This window comes from Rhipicephalus microplus, chromosome 6, assembly GCF_043290135.1.
Source record: "Rhipicephalus microplus isolate Deutch F79 chromosome 6, USDA_Rmic, whole genome shotgun sequence".
Classification (NCBI taxonomy): Eukaryota; Metazoa; Arthropoda; class Arachnida; order Ixodida; family Ixodidae; genus Rhipicephalus; species Rhipicephalus microplus.
In genome coordinates, this window is record NC_134705.1 from 165901829 (window position 1) to 165921599 (window position 19771).

Below are 19771 nucleotides of genomic sequence, written 5' to 3' on the forward strand. Positions count from 1 at the left end.
AACGTCTGCTATCAGATGCACGTGGTTCATAGTAACCATGCCAACGATGTCGTCAAAAAAAAATGGTAGCGAGATACTGTGTGAAGGCAGCCACGAGGTGACATTTATAGCATGTCTTCATGAGGCGCGCACTGTGATCGGAAGCGGTCTTTGATGTCAGCAGGCGAGTGAAATGCGAAAGAAAACGTTTCTCGTCGTTGTCTGCTCAAGTTTTGAACTTTCATCATCATCATCATCATCGGCCTGACTATGTCCACTGCACGACAAAGGCCTCTCCCATGTTCCGCCAGTCAACCCGGTCCTGTGCTTGCTGCAGCCAATATATACCCGCAAACTTATTAATTTCATCTGCCCACCTAACCTTCTGTCTCCCCCTAACCCGCTTGCCTTCTCTGCGAATCCAGTTAGTTATCCTTAATGACCAGCGGTTATCCTGTCTACGCGCTACATGCCCGGCCCATGTCCATTTCCTCTTCTTGATTTCAACTATGATATCCTTAACTCCCGTTTGTCCCCTAATCCACTCTGCTCTCTTCTTGTCTCTTAAGGTTACACCTACCATTTTTCTTTCCATTTCTCGCTGCGTCGTCCTCAATTTAAGCTGAACCCTCTTTGTAAGTCTCCAGGTTTTTGCTCCGTAGCTAAGTACCGGCAAGATACAGCTGTTATATACCTTCCTCCTGAGGGATAGTGGCAATCTACCTGTCATAATTTGAGAGTGCTTGCCGAATGTGCTCCACCCCATTCTTATACTTCTAGTTACTTCAATCTCGTGGTTCGGCTCTGCGTTTATTACCTGCCCTAAGTAGACATAGTCTTTTACTACTTGAAGTGTACTATTACCTATCTCGAAGCGCTGCTCTCTTCCGAGGTTGTTGTACATTACTTTCGTTTTCTGCAAATTATTTTAAGATCTACCTTTCTGCTCTCCTTGTCTAATTCCGTAATCATGAGTTGCAATTCGTCCCCCGAGTTACTCAGCAATGCAATTTCATCGACGAAGCGCAGGTTACTAAGTAAGGTACTCTCCATTAAATCTTATCCCTAACTGTTCCCATTCTAGGCTTCTGAAAACCTCCTGTAAGCACGCATTAAACAGCATTGGGGAGATTGTGTCCCCCTGCCTTACGCTTTTCTTGATTAATATTCTGTTGGTTTCTTTATGAAGCACTATGGTAGCAGTTGATCCCCTGTAGATTTCTTCCAGGATCTTTATATATACTTCATCAACGCCCTGATTCCACAGTGTCTGCATGACGGCTGATATTTCTATTGAATCGAACGCCTTCTCGTAATCTATGAAGGCTATGTATAGTGGTTGGTTATATTGTGAGCATTTCTGTATTACCTTATTGATAGTATGAATGGGGTCGATTGTTGAGTAGCCTGTTCGAAATCCTGCTTGTTCCTTTGGTTGATGGAATTCTAATGTTTTCTTTACTCTGTTAGCAATTACCTTTGTAAATAGCTTGTATACTACAGAGAGCAAGCTGATCAGCCTCTAATTCTTCAAGTTCTTGTCATCTCCTTTCTTATGTATTAAGATGATGTTAGCATTCTACCAAGACTCTCGTACTCTTCCCGTCAGGAGACACCTCGTAAACAGGGTGGCTAGTTTTTCTAACACAACCTCTCCTCCATCTTTCAGCAGATCTGATGTTACCTGATCCTCACCAGCAGCTTTGCCTCTTTGCAAGCTCTCCAAAGCTTTTCTGACTTCTATCATTACTAGTGGGGTGTCATCTGGGTTACTGCTAGTTATTATAGTATTAAGGTCGTGGTTGTCCCAGCTACTGTGCAGATCTCTGTAAAACTCCTCCGCTATTTTAACTATCCTGTCCATATTGGTAGTTATTTTGCCTTCTTTGTCCCTTAGTGCATACATCCGATTTCTGCCTATCCCAAGTTTCCTCTTCACTGCTTTGACGCTTCCTCCGTTTTTCAGAGCGTGTTCAATTCTTTCCATGTTATACCTTCTTACATCACATACATTACGCCTATTAATCAACTTCAAAAGCTCTGCCAGTTCTATTTTGTCAGTTGAACTTTGTTTTGAACTTTAAGGACTTCCAACTTCACTTTTCAGGCTCCAGTTTTCATTTCTCTTGTTGAATTCCTCTAGGCAATCATTGCTACATGCGTTCCGGAGCTAAATAAGGCTGTCACAAAAGTGCCGAGTCACAACACTAAATGCTACCGATGAGAAAAGCAACAAACGTACCTGTGTATCATAAAAATAGCCAGCAGGGAATAGTGGCCTAAGGGATCGATCTGCAGTGTGAAATAAAAAAAGAAAGACTACTTCACAACTGGGGTGGCAGCAGCAAATTCTAACTAAAGGCCCTGTTTTGGCAAAAAATCTCCTTTAAAAGAAGTTATAAGCAGTCGCACACTTTTACTGGTAGTGCAAAAGGGAAGGTTAATAGTAACAGAAGTCCCTGCAGTCAAAAAGTAAATAAATATTTTTGCTCAGCAAATCAAAAAAATATGTATGCCGTGTGATGGATGTCTTAAAGAAGCGAGGCTTCCAATCCATTTCAACCACCAGGACTTTTAACTCAATATTTTGATAGCAGCTACAAAATTTCACACAAACACACACAAATTCTGAGTTCAGGTAGGGCTCTTCTGAAAAGCAGGCTCAGTAGAACTCAGTTATTTTGTTTCTTGAGAACTTGCAGGTGAAGAATGCACAATATGAAAAAGCTTAACATTCAGTAATAATTTTTTTCAAACAGGGAGGCATTTGCAAGGAGAAAAAAAGAAATATTACAGACAAGCCCAAATACAGAAACTTTTCTTTTAAATGAAGGAGGGGGCACCTCTTGAAAACTTTCTATTCTAATTAATTGTTCTCGATACCCCTCCCTTCATTGGAATTTCAGGAAGGGGGTGCTAGGGACCTCCCCCCCTAGCTATGGGCCCAATTAGAGAGCACACACTATCGGAATAATTTCGTGCACTGTCCAGAGGGCATGAACCTATATGTCCAATTAAGAAAGTCCACATGCACTCACAGTTAAAGTGTTCGTAAATTGGGACAGAGCACTGTGTGGTTTCTTGTAAATATGACCATTCTACACAACAGGTGCAGTGACCACATCAAGCAGCGACGTATAGAAATCAATACACAGCAATGTCGCAGTTTTTAGATGTGACAGCCTGAGGAGAACAACCCAAGGATAAGGAAGCTATTGTACGTAAGTGTACGGGAATCGCACTCAGACCTCATAATAACAAAGTTTCATGTTATACGAAAATAGGTTTGTTACATCCAAAAATTCGTTACAAAGGTATATTCCTAGCACTATGTATATCGCAAGACTATTTTTCATTTACTTCGTTATAACAGAACTTCGTTGTATCTGGGTTCATTATATCAAGGTATGAGTTTAAATGGGATCGGTGTTTCAAGACAAAAGAGTAGGAAAAATTATAAAGACAGGAGCACATAGGATATTTTTACTATATTTAGCGTATCAGGAGAAATTATAGGTATCCACTTCATAATACATACATTACTCCATTTACTATATTGGCTAAGCACCTACTCAGCAATCACGATTACATGAAAAGTAAAGTACAATTGGATGGCAAGAATAAAAACTAGAAAAGCAAACTTTGGATGACGAAATCACACACTCGAGCTCAAGGCTCACATCGTGCGCGCCACTCATGCCTCAACAAAATGAGTATTCGATACGCACCAATCACTCTGCTCGTCAGGATTTCTTTTTCCGTGGGACCCAGTTCTCTCCGCAGAAAGTTTGTTGGTATTCGGCCAGCTGCTGCAGCCTTTTGCCGGTAATCAACCTAGGAGGCATAGAATAAAAGATTTAAAAGAAGCTTGGTGAGATTGTGAAATAACGGCCAAATGGTGCACTCAGAATTGCTAAAATACCTTTAATTGGTACAAGTAAACATGACAATTAATTTAACAAACACAGTTTAAGGCACACAAGAGCCTTACTTTATAGGTGACAAATTATCGTGATGTACTGAATATGTGAAACTACTAAATGTGAGCACATATGAGTGAAATTATTAGGAAATAAGTTTAGAACGATTTAAACACCCTGCATTGACATCTCAAGCTATTTTCCCCAATGCTTCTCAACTTGCTCACAGAAAGCTCTGGCATGCCTTGTATTTCAGCGTGTACAATGGCATTTGTGCAATACTGGGATATTCAACATCAGCTGCAACTCTTTGTGACACGTCTAACCACAGTGGCCTAGCCAGTTTCTGTGTCTTAGGGGTACAGTAGACTCTCACTAAGGGGAACCTGATGGGACCACGAAAACATGTTATGTTTAACAGGAGTCCTACTTACCGAAAGTTGAAAAGTAGTGCAGAATACAAGTATTGCGTAGATGCAGTCACCGACTTGTTCAGGGAATGCATCTACTCCTCATGATAGAGGAACTTTCATTGAACTTTTGACTACAAGTATGAAACCGATCCTTTCCGGAGCGCTTGCTCCCTTTAGGCAGCACTTCCATTTGAAAGATTTCAGTTTGCTGAGAGTCTACCGCATTTATGACGAAGAGAGGAAAAAGGTCAACTCAGTTGCAGTTACTCTGCCACTGAAAACTAGCGTCACCAGTGACACAGAATAAAGTTGGTTGTTGCAATGACAGTTCTGTGTATGGTTGACCTCCCTGACATAAGCAAGGCTATTCATGCATACAGGGAAACTAAAGAGCGAAAGGATTTATCGGCTATTAGTAAAGTACAATTACACAACCCCAAAAACAACACTCCTAGCAACACACTTGGTAAGCAAGAAAACACGCGAAAAAAAAATATAGGTGGAGGCACCACCTTTAGGTTCCCAGATCAAACACAGTGACGTCATAAATTTTTGAAGGCGGCCAGAGGGTCCTACATGGCTTTTAACCAAGAAGAATTAGGTACATTGTCATCTGTGGGTACCATAGACCTAGCATACGAAATTTCAGAAGATTTCATCGAGCCAATGTCGCAAAAACATTAAATATGCATTTTGAAGTTTCCTATGTCACGCGCGGAGATTTCGGTGCCAAGTTTTTAAATGAAACTTCTAACTTAATTTTGTGCACTAATAATGAACTTATGGTGGTGAGACATATAGCATTAGAGTTCTCAGAGTGCATTTGCCGATCTAAATGAAGTCATTGGTTTTCTTTAGCGTCCCTTTAAGCCTCCAGTAGTTCGCTAGATGACAACTACTAAAGTCCACAGACGAGCTGAAACTTTTTTGTACGTACTTATATAATTAAAGAATGTAATTCAACCGTTACATACCACAAGAGGTAGAAAAGACGCCGATGAGGAAGGTTTGCGTTTGCTGACCACGGTGACCATTACCGACGTGTCACCAATTTGCGCAACGGCGGAGCCATCGGCAAACTTGGCCAGCTGCCCCGACGACAACTTGAGTGTTTGACTGCAATGTGCGAGCAAAATGTTGAGAAAACAAGAGTAACAAGAATGGCACAGTGCCTTAAAATTACAAGGTATGCTTTTTGTTAAGTGATCAGCCACTGTGTGCACAAAAGAGAAAACAATGCGACTGTTCTTAGATGGGCTAGTCAGCTTACGTTGAAAGTGGCAAACAAAGCATAGTTGTTTTCACGTGAGCATTCCAGCGATTAACACACCATTTGGACAGGTTTTTTTTTGTCATACAATCATAATTAATCTACAGTTTGCTAGCGCTTCATCTCTTGAAAACTCCGCACTCACGAGTTTTTTATAGAAGATATGCTGCGTCATGCTGATAGAATGAATTTCGTTCGTGATGTTGGCCTTTCAGACCTACAGCTTTGGCGCAAGGAAAGCCACACAGCATATACGTGAGACATAAGCGCACTCTAAATGCTGCGGGTGTTTTTAAATTGTGTTGAACGGTGACAACAGATTCTTCACATATGCTAGTAGTGTTTAGATATTGGAAAGTTGTTGGACACTGTGAACAGATGAAATTATTATTTATTTTACATGTGCAAATAGTGACTGCATTACAAAAATTACTAAGAAGTTGAACACTACCTAATTTGATGGAGGAAATGTTTGTTAGTTAATGGTATTTATTCACAAATTAAAATTGTTAAGGCAGAAAATTCAGCTAGCATGTCGGACATGTCCGATCACACATCAACAATATTCGGAAATGTCCTATCACACAGCTTGAAAGACAGACTTCATTTCGAACTTGTCAGCAAAATCACAGGTTTGAATTATGCAGGGCAAACACATATGACAGACATAGAACTGAAATATCAACAGTCTACGCAACGTGTGCACTTCATGGTCCCGCTTAGTTACTTGTGGATTTGCAATTAACTGCTGCGTGCAATAAAAGTGTAAAATAAAAAACGAGACACCGAAATACTAGGCAAAAGTCAAGGATGGCTTCATGTGAATTGCGTCATCTAGAATTTCCCAAAGAAACAATGTTCGGAGCCCGCTAAATTTTAGGGCACCGTCGAAATGAGGACATTTCCCGGCAGTTCACATGTCGTTGAAGATGCTACCACTGGATCGGACAAGCGCTAATCAGCAATGTGAAAACAAAGCACAAGTAGGCGATGCGAATCGCTACCGCCAACTTGCACACGTTTCGGATTTACGCGGCACCGTCATGCGTCATAAAGCGTACAAATATAGCAAGAACAACGACAGACGAAAGTCACGTTAAACGGGTTGAGTTACATTAGTGAAGTAGGCAGTCGCACGCACTGTGCCATGCACCAGGAAGCTGTGGTTGCATAATTAAAAACGAAAGCTCTCCGCACCTACATCTAACTGCGTTTACATAAGCCGGATTTTAAAGCGTAACTCCATGCTGACAAATGACAGCAGTTCGAGTGAGCTCCGCTTTTAAAACGCCATTCAGTGTTTCCAATGAGGTTTTGTACTTCAAACACACCATTGGCATACGTTCGGAAGCATCCGCAAAGGTTCAGCCAAGCGACTCTGCATATTGACGTAAAGTCAAGGATCGGCTCAGTTCACTATGCGGTAGCAATGACGAAGAACGCACGGCTTATCTAACCGTGTGAGCAAGCAATAGGGAGCGCGATCACAACTAAGTTTCGTGCAGAGCCCGCAGTCGCGGCGACTCACTCATTGGAGAGCAGCACTTCGGTGTGATGCTCGCCCAGCGTGGGCGCTCCGTGAGCGTGCCTCGCATTGCTGAGCCTGTAGAGCACGCAGGGCCGTCTTCTGCCGCCGTAGGCCAAGACGCACCCCACTCGAGACAGGCGCTGCGAGATGGATTTGACGCACGCCACGGACACCTCCATGCTCGCTTCAAACGGCGTCCCTGGGCGCCGCCATGTGCGCCGTTGTTAGCTGCAGGCCTGATTACAATTTGCAAAAGTTTTTTTTTTATTGTTTGAATAGGTGGCGCTGCGCGCCAGTTTATTATAGCGTTAAAACGCATAATTTACTTCAATTTTTTTTAAAATGTCTTCAACTACTTTTTGAAACACAATAAATTAAAGGCAAAAACTGCTGCGCTGCGTGGCGCACGAGCCACCTGCACACAGGAACTGCTGTTGCGTTGCACAGAAGTGACGCCATGCCCTTTTTCGGTTAGGCGCTTCATTTGAATAGTCAGAGTGTCTAGCGGTATGTCGACTAGACGTAACGATAGAAACCATTAAAGTTACATTCAAACGCAAAAGTAAAAAAAAATGTTAAGTTCAGTGTGACAACAATACAAAATCGGCTTGTTAATACTACCCAAGCGATCGGCAGTTGTGGCGTAGCTGGTTAGTGGGACACATGGATTATGAGTGAGGTCGGTGGTTCATACCCCATTGCAGTCTTGTAAATTTTAATTCCTTTTTTTTTGTTCGCGCATGTATTGTTTTAACAGTTGCGCCTCCTCATTGGCCTCCTATCAGCCTGACTTGCTGCTGGTGGTCCTGTCCACAGGCCCTTTAATATTGGATGTTTGATGACGCTCGCAGACTTGGCTATATTTATTATGATAAAGTGTTTTGCGAACTAATGGCGACATGCAAAAGGACACGAAAAAGCCAAATGCAGCTGGCTGCATTGGTTTCTCTGGCACACTCGTCAGGAATAGTAATTTCTATGGTTTATCAAAGTTTTGATGACAAAAAGGCGCACTGCAAAATAGCCACAGGAAACTTTTTTTATGTCGCACAGTGTACCATCACCTGACGAGGTAACCGGCAGGCCACTTCAAAATACTGACGTGTCACCGCAATGCTCTAGGCGGTTAGTACTTGATAAACGATGCCCAAAGGCAAATACCGAAGGCGTTAGCCCATCTAACTGCAAAACAGCTTGTGTGCCTAGTTGAATAACACCCACGGCCTGTGACAGCACGGGAGCATTTACGTAGCAACATATGAGAACGGCCGTACGTGATCGCACTTAACTAAACAGCCGGCACTGCAGTAGCTTTGGCCTTCGGAGATCACAAGCCTCGTAAGAAAACTACAATAAAGTTGGTTCCATCCATCGTAAGAAAACTTTGCCGACGCACTGGGGTTTCATGCCTGTGCGTCCGGTCAGTCACACGTGAACTGTGCAAAAGCATCGTCGACCTTGTCCTTCGCGACGAGCAAAACTCGGCAGCAAGGACACTTTTACCTTTACCAACACCAGCTTGGCATTGCAATCTAGAAATTGCAGTATATACAACAAGAATAATCCGCACTACACACTGAGAAACTTTATGGCGCACACCCTCAGATGAAGCTGCGGCACGGTGGACGGCCGCGCAAGCTCCAACCTTCAGATTCAACTGGGCATTCAGTAATCCCATGAAGCAGCGACGACATAGTGTCTCCGGTCCTCCTTGGGGACGGCCTAGGCCCAGGACACGATTTCGCCGGAGTTTTCCACAAGGTTGTCACCACCAACACACATCACAGGTAGCTACTATCTCACACTGTTTACCTTTCGCAGCCACAGCACCCATGGCGCCCCCTGTATTTAAAATGTTTGAAATGTGCTTAATTAACAAATATAAGCTAATTGACTTGTCAAACACCTCTTTAGTGACAATTTTGTAGGTTTACGGTATTATACATCAGTCGTTTATACGTTTAAATAGCTTTAGGTTATAATTTTTAAAGTGACGTCACTATCGTGTGGCGTAGGAGTCACTTTTGTGTGGGGCTGGCTGCTAGCCGCGCGGCGCAGGAGGCGCTCCCTAATTGAAAACAGATTTAGTGCGTGAACAGATAAAAAAATATAAATAGGTTGGTAACATGATTTAGAAAATCCGGCACCATGTTTAGTCGGACTGAAACTGAGTTTCCATTGGTCGGTAAATGCTGGCGTGTTACCAATGCTAATACCTCTTTTCGCACTTTTATGTCGCTCTTATAACGATTGTGCAATGGCAGTCGCACCCCTGCAAGCAATGAAACCATTCCACAGATTCGCGTGGGGAGACACCTGGCTTTAACGCTCTCACCTCTCTCTCTTATGAGTCTGTTTATTTTACTCTTCCTCTCCATTTATTACTACCTCCGTCTCTGTACGTCTCTCCTTTTCTTCCCTCCTGTTCTTTTTTTTTTTTTTTGCTCTATTCGCATTATAGTTCTCTAGCTTTTTTAAAAATTTCCCCTTTTCGCCCCTTTCTTTCTCCGTTTCATTTCTCTCTCTTCCTTTCTCTCTCTGTAGTCGTTCTCTGGCTTTCTATGTCTTTCTACTTACCTTGCGATATCTTTTCTCTGTCACTGTACTTGTTCTCCTAATCTCTTTTCAGTCCTCCTCGTATACGTGCATGGATAACCGAGTGACGACGATGCTCGATGTATGATCGTGGGCACGTGGGTTCCAATCTCGCCAAACATTTCGCTCTCTCTCTCTTTGCCTCTCTATGTACTCCTTCTCTCGACCATCAGAATTGTTGCATCCCGCACCAGACCAATCGGCGCACGTATCCTGGGAGCGATGCAGAAGAAGAGCACAAAAAGAGTTCATGTCTGTTGATGATGATGATATTCTTTGCTACCTGTCTTTTTTTGTCCTATAGTTACTTTTTGTATCAAGATGCGAAGCATCTCTTTGACTAACCCGTGTAACGCTGTCCATCCGTGTCTCCGTGCCAAGGCGCCGCACCATGCTCCCCTCACTGCAGCTGTCGGGGCGGTGCCAAGCGGCACTCTCTCCCTCGCCTGTCATGCGCTCGCCGAGTGTCAACTCTCCTTCGCTTCACCCTTTCGACCGCTCACAACGTTCCAGCGCACATCGAGTGAACACTCTTTCGGCCTGTTTATCTGCGAGAGAGAGGACACCGGAAAGCGAAGCTCCTGCACCCGCCGAAACATGCGCCGAAGCGAATTAGCCAAACCGCCGTCGCGAGGCTTATCAGAGCCGATCACGTTCGCCCATGGTGATGTCGCACCTGCAACACCGACGAGGCGTGAGCCAGGGAAGCCGAAGTCAAGCGTCGGCAGTGGAAGACCAACGACACCGACCATGTGCGAGTCAAGCAACCTGATCGTGTTTGATAACGGAGATGGCGCGGCTAACACCGACAAGACGCTAGCGCAAGAAGCCGAGTGCCTGACTCGCTTAAAATGCCACCATTATCAAATCTGACAACATGACGAAATTCGACTTTGTTCAAAATACTCCTTGGCCTGCTGAGGGATCTTGGCAACGCGGAAAAGGCGCGAGATCCGATAGGCTGGGGCAGGGCCCAGGGGTGTAGGCAGAATTTGTTTTTAGGTGTGTGGCGGGGGGGGGGGGGGAGGCTTACATTTTTGAAGTGGTCGTTTTACCTCTATGTGTCATGGAGGAAAAAATTTGTAGGGTAATACCGGCCCGGTGAGACCCCCCCCCCCCCCCCCACACGCTTCTGGCGACACCCTTTCCAGAGCTTAGTTGTATGGCAAGCCTGAGAAGTACGCGAGGCAAAAGGAGAACAAGCATGAAATGAGACTCGACAAGCTAAATGGCCAATCGAATATTCTGACGTAATGCTTCATGAGCCTGCAGTCTTCAGTGAGTCGCCACTCACTCAACCTTCGATTCGTTTTGGCGATGATGTAAGAGGCCCTAGATATTTTTTTTTTTTTGGCACGGGGGTTACACTGATGGCAACTCGTGTCACGAGGGAATGCCCTCAAGCTTGTAGACGCGTCAACATAGATGGTCTGATATGGCTCCAGAAGCTATAGCAACATTTCCACACTTTCCTCTTTAGTAGGGTGCTTAGCAGTCGATGTCTGGTGATTTGTCAAAGTTTGCTTTTTTTTCTAGTGTTCAATTAATGTATTTTACCTATACATTGCGCCAAGGACTTCATGACCAGGCATGACATTCAAATAGCATAAGTAAGTGTATGCTATAGAAGGAAGAAAAATGCACGCAACCACCCCTACGTACCCATAGGGGGAAGACGAGGGGAGGGGCGGTAATGTTCAACCTTTCGAGCAACACTTAAGTCCTAGCTTTTATATTTTCTACAGTATTAAAATATCTAGGGCCCTGGGGCAACACACCTAAGCAGCTATAGCCGTAGCGGCTGCATTTTGTTTTTTTACACGCTGGAAAGAGTATTGTGGAAGAGAGACAAATTTTTCACCACAATGATCCGATAATTCCGCGTGCCTCCCACAATGCTCCATTAGTCCGATTTAAAAAAAAAACTATCGTTTGAGCTCGCATGCAAATTCGAGAAGCAAATGCAAGCCGTATATAATATTCACACATAAAAATAATTTGTATCGCCAGCACGCTCCCTTCACACTGACTCTTCTTCAAAAAGCTGCTTGTACTTGGCGGTCATCTCATCGGCCACCTTGTCGATGAACTCGAAGGTGTTCAGGTAGTCCTGGCGCTGCACCTTGCCGAAGCCCTTGACGCACAGGGCCAGGTCCTTGGTCATGCAGCCGGACTCGACGAGCCCCAACGTGGCCGCCTCCAGGGCCCTGGCGAAGGCCTCCAGCTTGGGGTTGTTGTCAAGCTTGCCGCGGTGCCGGATGCCCTTGGTCCACGTGTAGATGGTGGCCATCGAGTTCGTCGACGTCTCGAGTCCCGCCTTGTAGCGCCGGAAGTGCTTGGTCACGGTGCCGTGCGCCACATCGGCGATCAGAGTCTTGCCGTCGGGGCAGATGAGCACGCTGGTCATGAGGCCCAGTGAGCCGAAGCCCTGGGCGACGAAGTCCGACTGGATGTCGCCGTCGTAGTTCTTACACGCCCACACGAAGCCGCCTTCCATGCGCAAGGACCTGTGAGGAAATAAAGTGGTACGCGGTGGTTTTCAATGATGGGACGTTTCTTGCGTTAATAACCGGCGTCAAATGAAGTGGCGTCAATCTATAGAAAAATCACACAAGGGGAAGGCGGTGCTAGATCCTGTTACACTGAGCATTTCTTTTTAATATAAATATAGGTTTAACTTTTAAATGTACACAATTTGAATAATGCTTTGAAATAAAAATGACGAGCGTAGATCCAGACCAACCCCCCCCCCCTCTTCCCCTCGTGACTGTATTGTGCTATTGATCGTTTTCAGAAACCAGTCAGTTTCTGTACAATCTCGCAGAGCGCAAGGTATCACACAATTACCACTACAAAACAAGCATACGCTAAAAAATATAAATATGAAATATTTTTTGTATAGTACTGGTAATAATTACCACATAGGATGCAGATCAGAATATGAATTTGACAAGCATATAGCCATCAGTGTATATGATATTTAAAATATAAAGCTTACCCTGCCTTAACACGAGAGGCCAGTACCACCTTGACTACCCATGATTTACATTTACAGATCCTGTTACATTGAGCATTTCTTTTTTATATAAATATAGGTTTAACTTTTAAATGTACACAATTTGAATAATGCTTTGAAATAAAAATGACGAGCGTTGATCCAAACCAACCCCCCCCCCCCCTCTTCCCCTCGTGACTGTATTGTGCTATTGATCGTTTTCAGAAACCAGTCAGTTTCTGTACAATCTCGCAGAGCGCGAGGTATCACACACAATTACTACTACAAAACAAGCATACGCTAAAAATATAAATATGAAATATTTTTTGTATAGTACTGGTAATAATTACCACATAGGATGCAGATCAAAATATGAATTTAACAAGCATATAGCCATCAGTCTATATGATATTTAAAATATAAAGCTTCCCCTGCCTTAACACGAGAGGCCAGTACCACCTTGACTACCCATGATTTAGATTCACAGATCGTGCAAACATGGACACCGGAGAGAAGTCAAGTGACCACAAAAACGCCGCCTAAAAGCTGTAAAGGCGCATGTGGTGGAAAAGAAGGTATTGACACATGAGCTTGTCTGGGCCAGACCGGCCGAGAGGTGGTACCTACCAATCCAGCGCCCTTATCTTTAGATGTTCAGGCATTTCATTGCTTTATCACGCAGATCAACGGCTGGCCCGTGCATACTGATAACAGCGGTAGCGCGTGTTCAATCCAGCGGTCTATTAACTTGCATAAATGAGGAATGGCATGCCTGAACAGTAATCTCTCACGCGGACTTCCACGCGTGATGAGTTTCGCCTCTTGCCACGGTAAGTATCTACAGATAAGTTTTTGTGTTACCCGTATTTTCCGCTGCTCTGCGAGTCGCCGTTTGTGGTGTCTTGATTTTTCTGTTGTGTCCGTGTTTGTACACGCTCTGTCTTTTTAACGCGAATTACGTGACCTTCCACCCCACTGGCTACAGCCCAATCACACCAAATGACTTTATAGTCAGAAATAAAAAAAAAAACTTAGTGGTTGCGTACTCGAGCCAATGTTTCATCAAGCGGACTTGTCTTCTTCAAAGCCGTTACATTGTTCTGAACAATCAGTTCCTGGTTGTACAGCTGGACTGAACAGAAATCCGTTCCAGCATTGAAGACAACTCCGCTTGTCGAAAATTCGGCGCGAGCACATAACCCCCTTTTTAGGGTTCTTTTTTTTTTTCATCGCAAGCTTCGATTTTCTTTTTCCTGTCGCTTTGCTGCGAGGGCTATAGATGGGCCGTATTTTCGCTGTGGGCACACCACGAGATGAGCCGTTGCTTAGCAACCGCCGCAGCTGGCGGTACCGCTCGCAACGTCATTTAGCAAGTGGGGACGTCCGAGCAGACGTCATCTGGCGTCAGATGTGCTGGTGAAACCACGCTGCAACAGAGGAGGCGGTGGCGTTGCATCGTATATATGGAAGGAGCGACTCGGTGAAATTCGTCGGTAGATATGAAAGGCGAGTAGGAGAGAGTGAAAGAATGCAGGCTTTCTCGTAGGAACCAAACCAAGATGAGGCATGCAGCGAGCCGAGGAGACGGAGAACCAACGCAATGAGCGCCTCGAAAGACGTACAGTACAGAGACCAAGCTAAACAATAAAATTAGCTGTTCCTCTCGCTACGTCTACCCTGGGCTAACTTAGTTATACTACAGTCGTCTTTTTTGTAGTATATGTAGTTCTACATTTGAAATGTCATGTGTACCTTGCGACCATGTCGTCCGTGAGGCGATGCTGAAAGAAGATGCCGGTCTCCTTGAACCGGGGCTTGTACTTCTTTTGGTAGAGGCGCTCGAAGATGTCTTTGAAGCGGCCGTCGTACTTCTTCAGGATGGTCTCCTTGGTACTCAGGTAGAGCGGCAGGTTACGCCTGAGCGCGAACTGGAAGCAGCTGTAGGCGAACTCCGTGATGGACTTATCCGTGTTGCACATGGCCGCCACAACGCCCTGGGTGTCCACGAAGTCGTACACGTGCAGGTTGTACGGCGAGCCGATGTTGGGCGTGTAGCAGACTTCAAGGGAACCGGGACCCGGAGCCACGAAGTCTCTGAAATAAACGTGCCACTTTTGAGGATTTTTTTATTTATTTCTTCAATACCAGCACTGCAGCGCAAGGACTGTAAGCAGGTACGACTAAGGACTATTTTACGGGTAGCTTTGACTGCCACCATAATGGGCTGTTTTTTGTTGCCAGCCACCACTAAACGGTGTTGCCAGCCACCCTAGTGTTGCGGTAAATGCATATACATGAAAATAGAGGGGTTGGTGCGTTCGATGTTTTACGGCTTCATTCATTCATGTAGCGATATATAAAAGCGAGAAACCATCGGCGTAGCCGCCCAAGATGGTGGCACGCAGATGTCTTTCGCAATATAGCTTGTACTCGCTTACAGCGTAAGAAAATTTTTCGTCCTATCACGCTTACTCATTTTAGTCACATCAAGAGTTTCAGATAGCCGACATTTAAAGACTCACGTTTGTGGCACCAAAAACAACATGTCAGATTTGGACATCGGTGTTCAGCCGAATGTAATGATTTAGGTGGTAACGAGGAACCTCTCATCTTTAATATGCACAAAATTTACATATTCCAAAAAAGGAAGCGAAGAAGTGCTTGTGCTTCGGGCGGCAATCAGCTAGCACGAATGTCTTTCACAGTGGCAGGGTAGTTGCGCCGCACCTGCCGCGTTGGTTGTGGCGCTCGCTGCACCCCCTCCCTAATTGTCAATGCACTAGGCCGGCTTCGACCCCCCCCCCCCCCCCCCTATAAGGCGACCATAACCGTCATTAATGCCAACAAAGCGGCGGTCCATGTTAATAGTAAAAAATTAGTGGCATTATCCTTCATTAAAAATCTACGCTTGTGAGGCTAACGTTAATAAGACCCGACTACACGTACGCTTAGCAGCGCGTGGCTTTCTGCCGCGGCACCGTGCCCTTTCCATATGGAGAAATGACACTCAGCTTCGTGTGGCCTTAGAGTTGGTGTATATGCCACCTAATGTATAGCACATGCAGTAACTCTACGTGGCCGGGCGCCCTCTTCTTCCGCAAGGTAAGGGCATGACGCCGCGTCTGAGAGCCACGCGCTGACGCTCTCCACCGCGTACGTGTGGTTAGGCCTTTAGAGTCATCGAAGTACAACTATTCTAAACATTCATCGTTACACTTCAGTGTCCATATAACTTGGAAACTACACTGTAACAGTGCCTTCGTTATGATCGTGCCTATGGGCGAACGCGCTTACTTCCCAATGTACATGTCACCGAACGCGTGGCGCGCGATGACGATCGGCTTGCGCCACTGCTTGATGAGCGGCGGCACGTTCTTGCAGATGATGGGCTCTCGAAAGAGGGCGCCGCCCAGGGAGTTGCGGATGACCGAGTTGGGCGACTTCCACATGCGCTTCAGGTGGTACATCTCGAGCACGTCTCGCTCGGCCGTGATGGTGGCGCACTTGACGCCGCAGTTGTAGCGCCTCAGTGCGTCCCGCGCCTGAAGCGTCACCATGTTGTCCGTCTCGTTGCGGTTGGCGATGGACAGGTCGAACACCTGTGTTTAGAAAACGTTGGAATGAGAGCGGCCCTCTTGGGTTGTAGGAGAGCTACTGTGTATGCTTCTATACCTAATAAATTGATCGTGTGTGATCAACTTATTTTTTATTAAGTTTTTTTTAGTTTCCGATTGCGCAAGCAGAGTTAACAGCATGTAGGCAAATCCGGATAGGCTCACCACCTAATGCTGATATTGTCCGCATGTTTTATGGGAAAAAAATGACCTGTGAGGAGGAGATAGCACCTGTAGAAAGCGTAGTTAACGGAAATACTCTCTGTTCCTGCTATGTTGATTAGGAGACGTGCAAAGAGTACCTTGAGGTCAATGTCCAAGAAGGGCGTAATGAGCTTGTCACGCACCAGGTCCCAGATGACGCGCGACATGTCGTCACCCTGCATTTCGACAATGGGGCCGCACTTGATGCGTTCCATGGCTTTGCCACGGCGTGTGCCGACGGGTCGGGAACAGGAACAGCTTCAAGCAGCAGGCGTTGAGATCGAAGAAGGTTAGGCAAGAGCACGCGCTGTGAACGGGGAGCGCGTGCTAGCTGCTGCTGCTGACGATGATGATGCTTTGCTCTTCCTGAAGGCACTCACCGACAAGGGGGATGGCCCAAGGAGTGGGCGGCAGGGCGTTTCACCCTTTGATTCCCACTGTTGATCTAGGCCAACAGCCCCGAAAATTCTTTTTTTGGCAAACACATCCTGCTGCGCGTCCCTTCTGGCGCTATATGTGGTGACAAACAAACAAACACTACCGAGCGTCTTGAGCTTGAAAAAAAAATACGTAAATAAAAATGCATCGCACTTTTGTAGTGTTTTCTTCTAGCGTCTGACACGCGGTGAAAAAAGCTTCGCACACTGAAGGAAATGTATTCGAATGCAGTGGAACAAGAAGCTTCTGTGAAATCTGTTAGTATGCACTGAGCCTTGATCCGCAACAGGGCAACACCATCGCCGCGCCAATTTGAAGGTCGGTTAGTGCGTGCCATCTTGCGGTTGATGTTTCGGCGTGCAGAAAGTGTTTTGAAGGTCTATAAGCATCCAAGTTGCTGTGCGGGTTTCGAGCTCAGCGCACGCAGCAAATTTTCTGCGCATGCAACGAGTGCGCAGACCGTCATAATTGCGACCCCTACGCTAGTGATTCTCCTAGATGACGTCAAGTGCATACCTCCTATATATACTTAAGATGGCTCATAAGGCGTTGTAGATCATTTATAAGTACACTGATTAGTGTGGCCGCAAATTACATCACATAAATCTTCATACCAAATTGGTTGTTGCTCACGAGCAACATAGGGCATCTACGGGAGTGCAGGCAGATAGGGCAAGATGTGTTTGTTGTAATTTAAAGTGCACCAAGCTGTTATATTTGATGTTTTTAGTGTGAACGAGAAAAAAAAAACAATCATCTTCAAGAACTGTTTCACGCTCACTTCATCCGCTTCTTCCTCGTCTGTGTCACTTCCAGAACAAGCACGCCGATCATAGGAAAAGTAAGAAACTTTATTTTTGCAAAAATGGCTACATGGTTTGACGTCATTTGCTATTTTCACAGTAATAAATCTAAAAAGATCGTCTTCACCATACAAAACGAGGAGATATGCTGTGTTTTCTTGCTTTGAAATGTGTTTTTCTAGACTACCCGACCCATGGCCAGTCCCCCAGGGAAAATGCAAGCCAAACATTTAGGATGTATACATTTAAATCTCAATCTTGGATGGTGAAACATGCATCGACACCTTATTCCAGGCTGCTACGGCTGGAAGGCATTCCATGGGAAGTAGTACCATAGGTGCCCAATGTTGCTCAGGAGCATCAATTCATTACTCACCTATAAAGAATCTTTTTTTTCTGACAACGTTATTGGCGCACTTTATCGTTTCCTTATGTATAACAGAGCTTTCTTGGTGTTGTTCATTGAAAGAAAATTTTGGGCATCAAAGTGCAGTCCTATCAAGCGAAGAAACACTGGAAATTTAGTTAAAAAAAAAAAACACCGAAGGAATCATCATTGAAATTGTCCTTTCCCGCTCTTTATGCCATGGCGAAAAACATGTCAGGGAAAGGGGGCCCGTTGTGCCACCCGCTGGTTACGCCACTGAATCGGGAATATGACGCGACGAATAAGCGTGGTAACTTTTATGCTTCATTTATGCAATCGGATGCAGCAGAGCCGATATCCCTGAGCCTATATGCTAGTGTAGTGCGCGTGCTATATAGGCACACGCTGCATTCCATCATCTTTCAGAGCGAAAAGCTTGCAATGCGAAGAATTTCTTGGTGAGTCGAAGCCACCTTGATTGTCTTTGTTGCGACACCAAATAAATGGGCACTTCAGGCGGATTTTGCCGTCGCCGTCATGTCCCGAGTATGTATATGCATATATAAAAGCCCCCCCCCACCACACACACACACAAAAAACAGCTTCGCCTTTAGGAGTTGAACGCGATATCGTGTCCATAGTTCGTACTTCAAACACTTAGTAAACAATTTTCGTTGTATGATGTTACTCGAGAACTGTAAATTGCGTATTTTACTAAATGTGAGCGATAAAGACAAAGTATGTAGTGCCAGTGAAGCTCTCGCTAATATGGCTGCATTGTGTATGATGAGCAGCATGCTTCAAACCACGAGCTGTTATGCGCATGAAATCTTTTCGGACTTGCCACGCGCCCTCTGCGTAGACTTAAAAAGCCAACTGCAACGAAATTGTGCACGCCTCAAAAAGGCGATTCTGGAGACGGCGCTGCCTACTTGAGTTACCACTCACCACTGAGCCTTAACCTGTTTAACTCAACTGAGCCTTAACCTGTAGACAGAACCCATATATATCATTGTGCACACCCCAAAAAGGCAATTTTCAGCCAGTCCACGTAGAGACCACGAAGCGGGTGCATGGCAAGTTCAAAAAATTTTTCACAAGCCTAATAAATAGCTCGTGATTTTAGACCATGCTTCTCATCCCACAGAATGCAGGCATATGCGAAAGTTTAATTCGCAGAAGGCACTGACACAAGGCACTTCCAACTGTATTGATTTCATTGTGATAACCCCGAACTTATCTCGAGTAACGCATTACGGGCGTGATATGACTATCGCTGACATTATGGCGACAGCGACGACAAAAATACACCTAGACTGTCCATGTAATTGCTGTCGCAATAAAGTCTGTTGAGGTGATCGTGGTTCACTGAGAAATTCGTCGCTTTAAAAGAAAAAAAAAACTTCAGATGCTTGTCCTCCTGCTTCTACCTTATATACCAATGTCGGTAAAACAGAAAAAAATGAGGCTAGATGAATACTTCGACTGAAAAAAACATGCAAGAACACTCATATTCCGTCGTTGATATGGCCAGGCGCGATGGTATTCTTGCTTCCTGGCGTTCTTGCTTCTGTCCGTTCATGCGTCCGTATGTGTGACCGTCCATGCGTCCATCCGCCCATCCCTGCGTTCGTCCATGCATCCG

At 45.1% G+C, this 19771-nt stretch overlaps 2 protein-coding genes across 2 annotated transcripts in view; both read right to left on the reverse strand.

Moving 5' to 3' along the window:
* Positions 1 to 7333, reverse strand: part of PNPase (polyribonucleotide nucleotidyltransferase 1) — a 48913-nt gene extending 41580 nt beyond the window's left edge. The window contains exons 1-4 of the mRNA XM_037418629.2: positions 7111 to 7333; positions 5287 to 5428; positions 3708 to 3813; positions 2222 to 2271 (exon numbers count right to left, since the gene is read on the reverse strand). Coding sequence (XP_037274526.2) covers positions 2222 to 2271; positions 3708 to 3813; positions 5287 to 5428; positions 7111 to 7289 — 477 coding nt within the window. The 5' untranslated portion in view covers positions 7290 to 7333. The remainder of the gene's footprint in view (positions 1 to 2221; positions 2272 to 3707; positions 3814 to 5286; positions 5429 to 7110) is intronic.
* A 4329-nt stretch (positions 7334 to 11662) lies between these two features.
* On the reverse strand, positions 11663 to 16801 carry LOC119168347 (isocitrate dehydrogenase [NADP] cytoplasmic). The gene is made up of 4 exons (XM_037419752.2): positions 16617 to 16801; positions 15995 to 16299; positions 14453 to 14794; positions 11663 to 12212 (listed from the first exon to the last, which is right to left on the reverse strand). The coding sequence occupies exons 1-4, from the start codon at positions 16731 to 16733 to the stop codon at positions 11726 to 11728; spliced, it is 1251 nt and encodes a 416-aa protein (XP_037275649.2). The 5' UTR covers positions 16734 to 16801; the 3' UTR covers positions 11663 to 11725.
* Between the last annotated feature and the right edge of the window lie 2970 nt (positions 16802 to 19771).

Excerpts from the sequence above, each read along its gene's own strand:
- LOC119168347 (XM_037419752.2), bottom strand. The coding sequence starts at position 16,733 with ATGGAACGCATCAAGTGCGGCCCCATTGTCGAAATGCAGGGTGACGAC. Across the intron at positions 16,300-16,616 it reads TCTTGGACATTGACCTCAAG|GTGTTCGACCTGTCCATCGC; the intron begins GTACTCTTTGCA and ends TTCTAAACACAG. Across the intron at positions 14,795-15,994 it reads GGTGACATGTACATTGGGAA|AGACTTCGTGGCTCCGGGTC; the intron begins GTAAGCGCGTTC and ends CGTTTATTTCAG.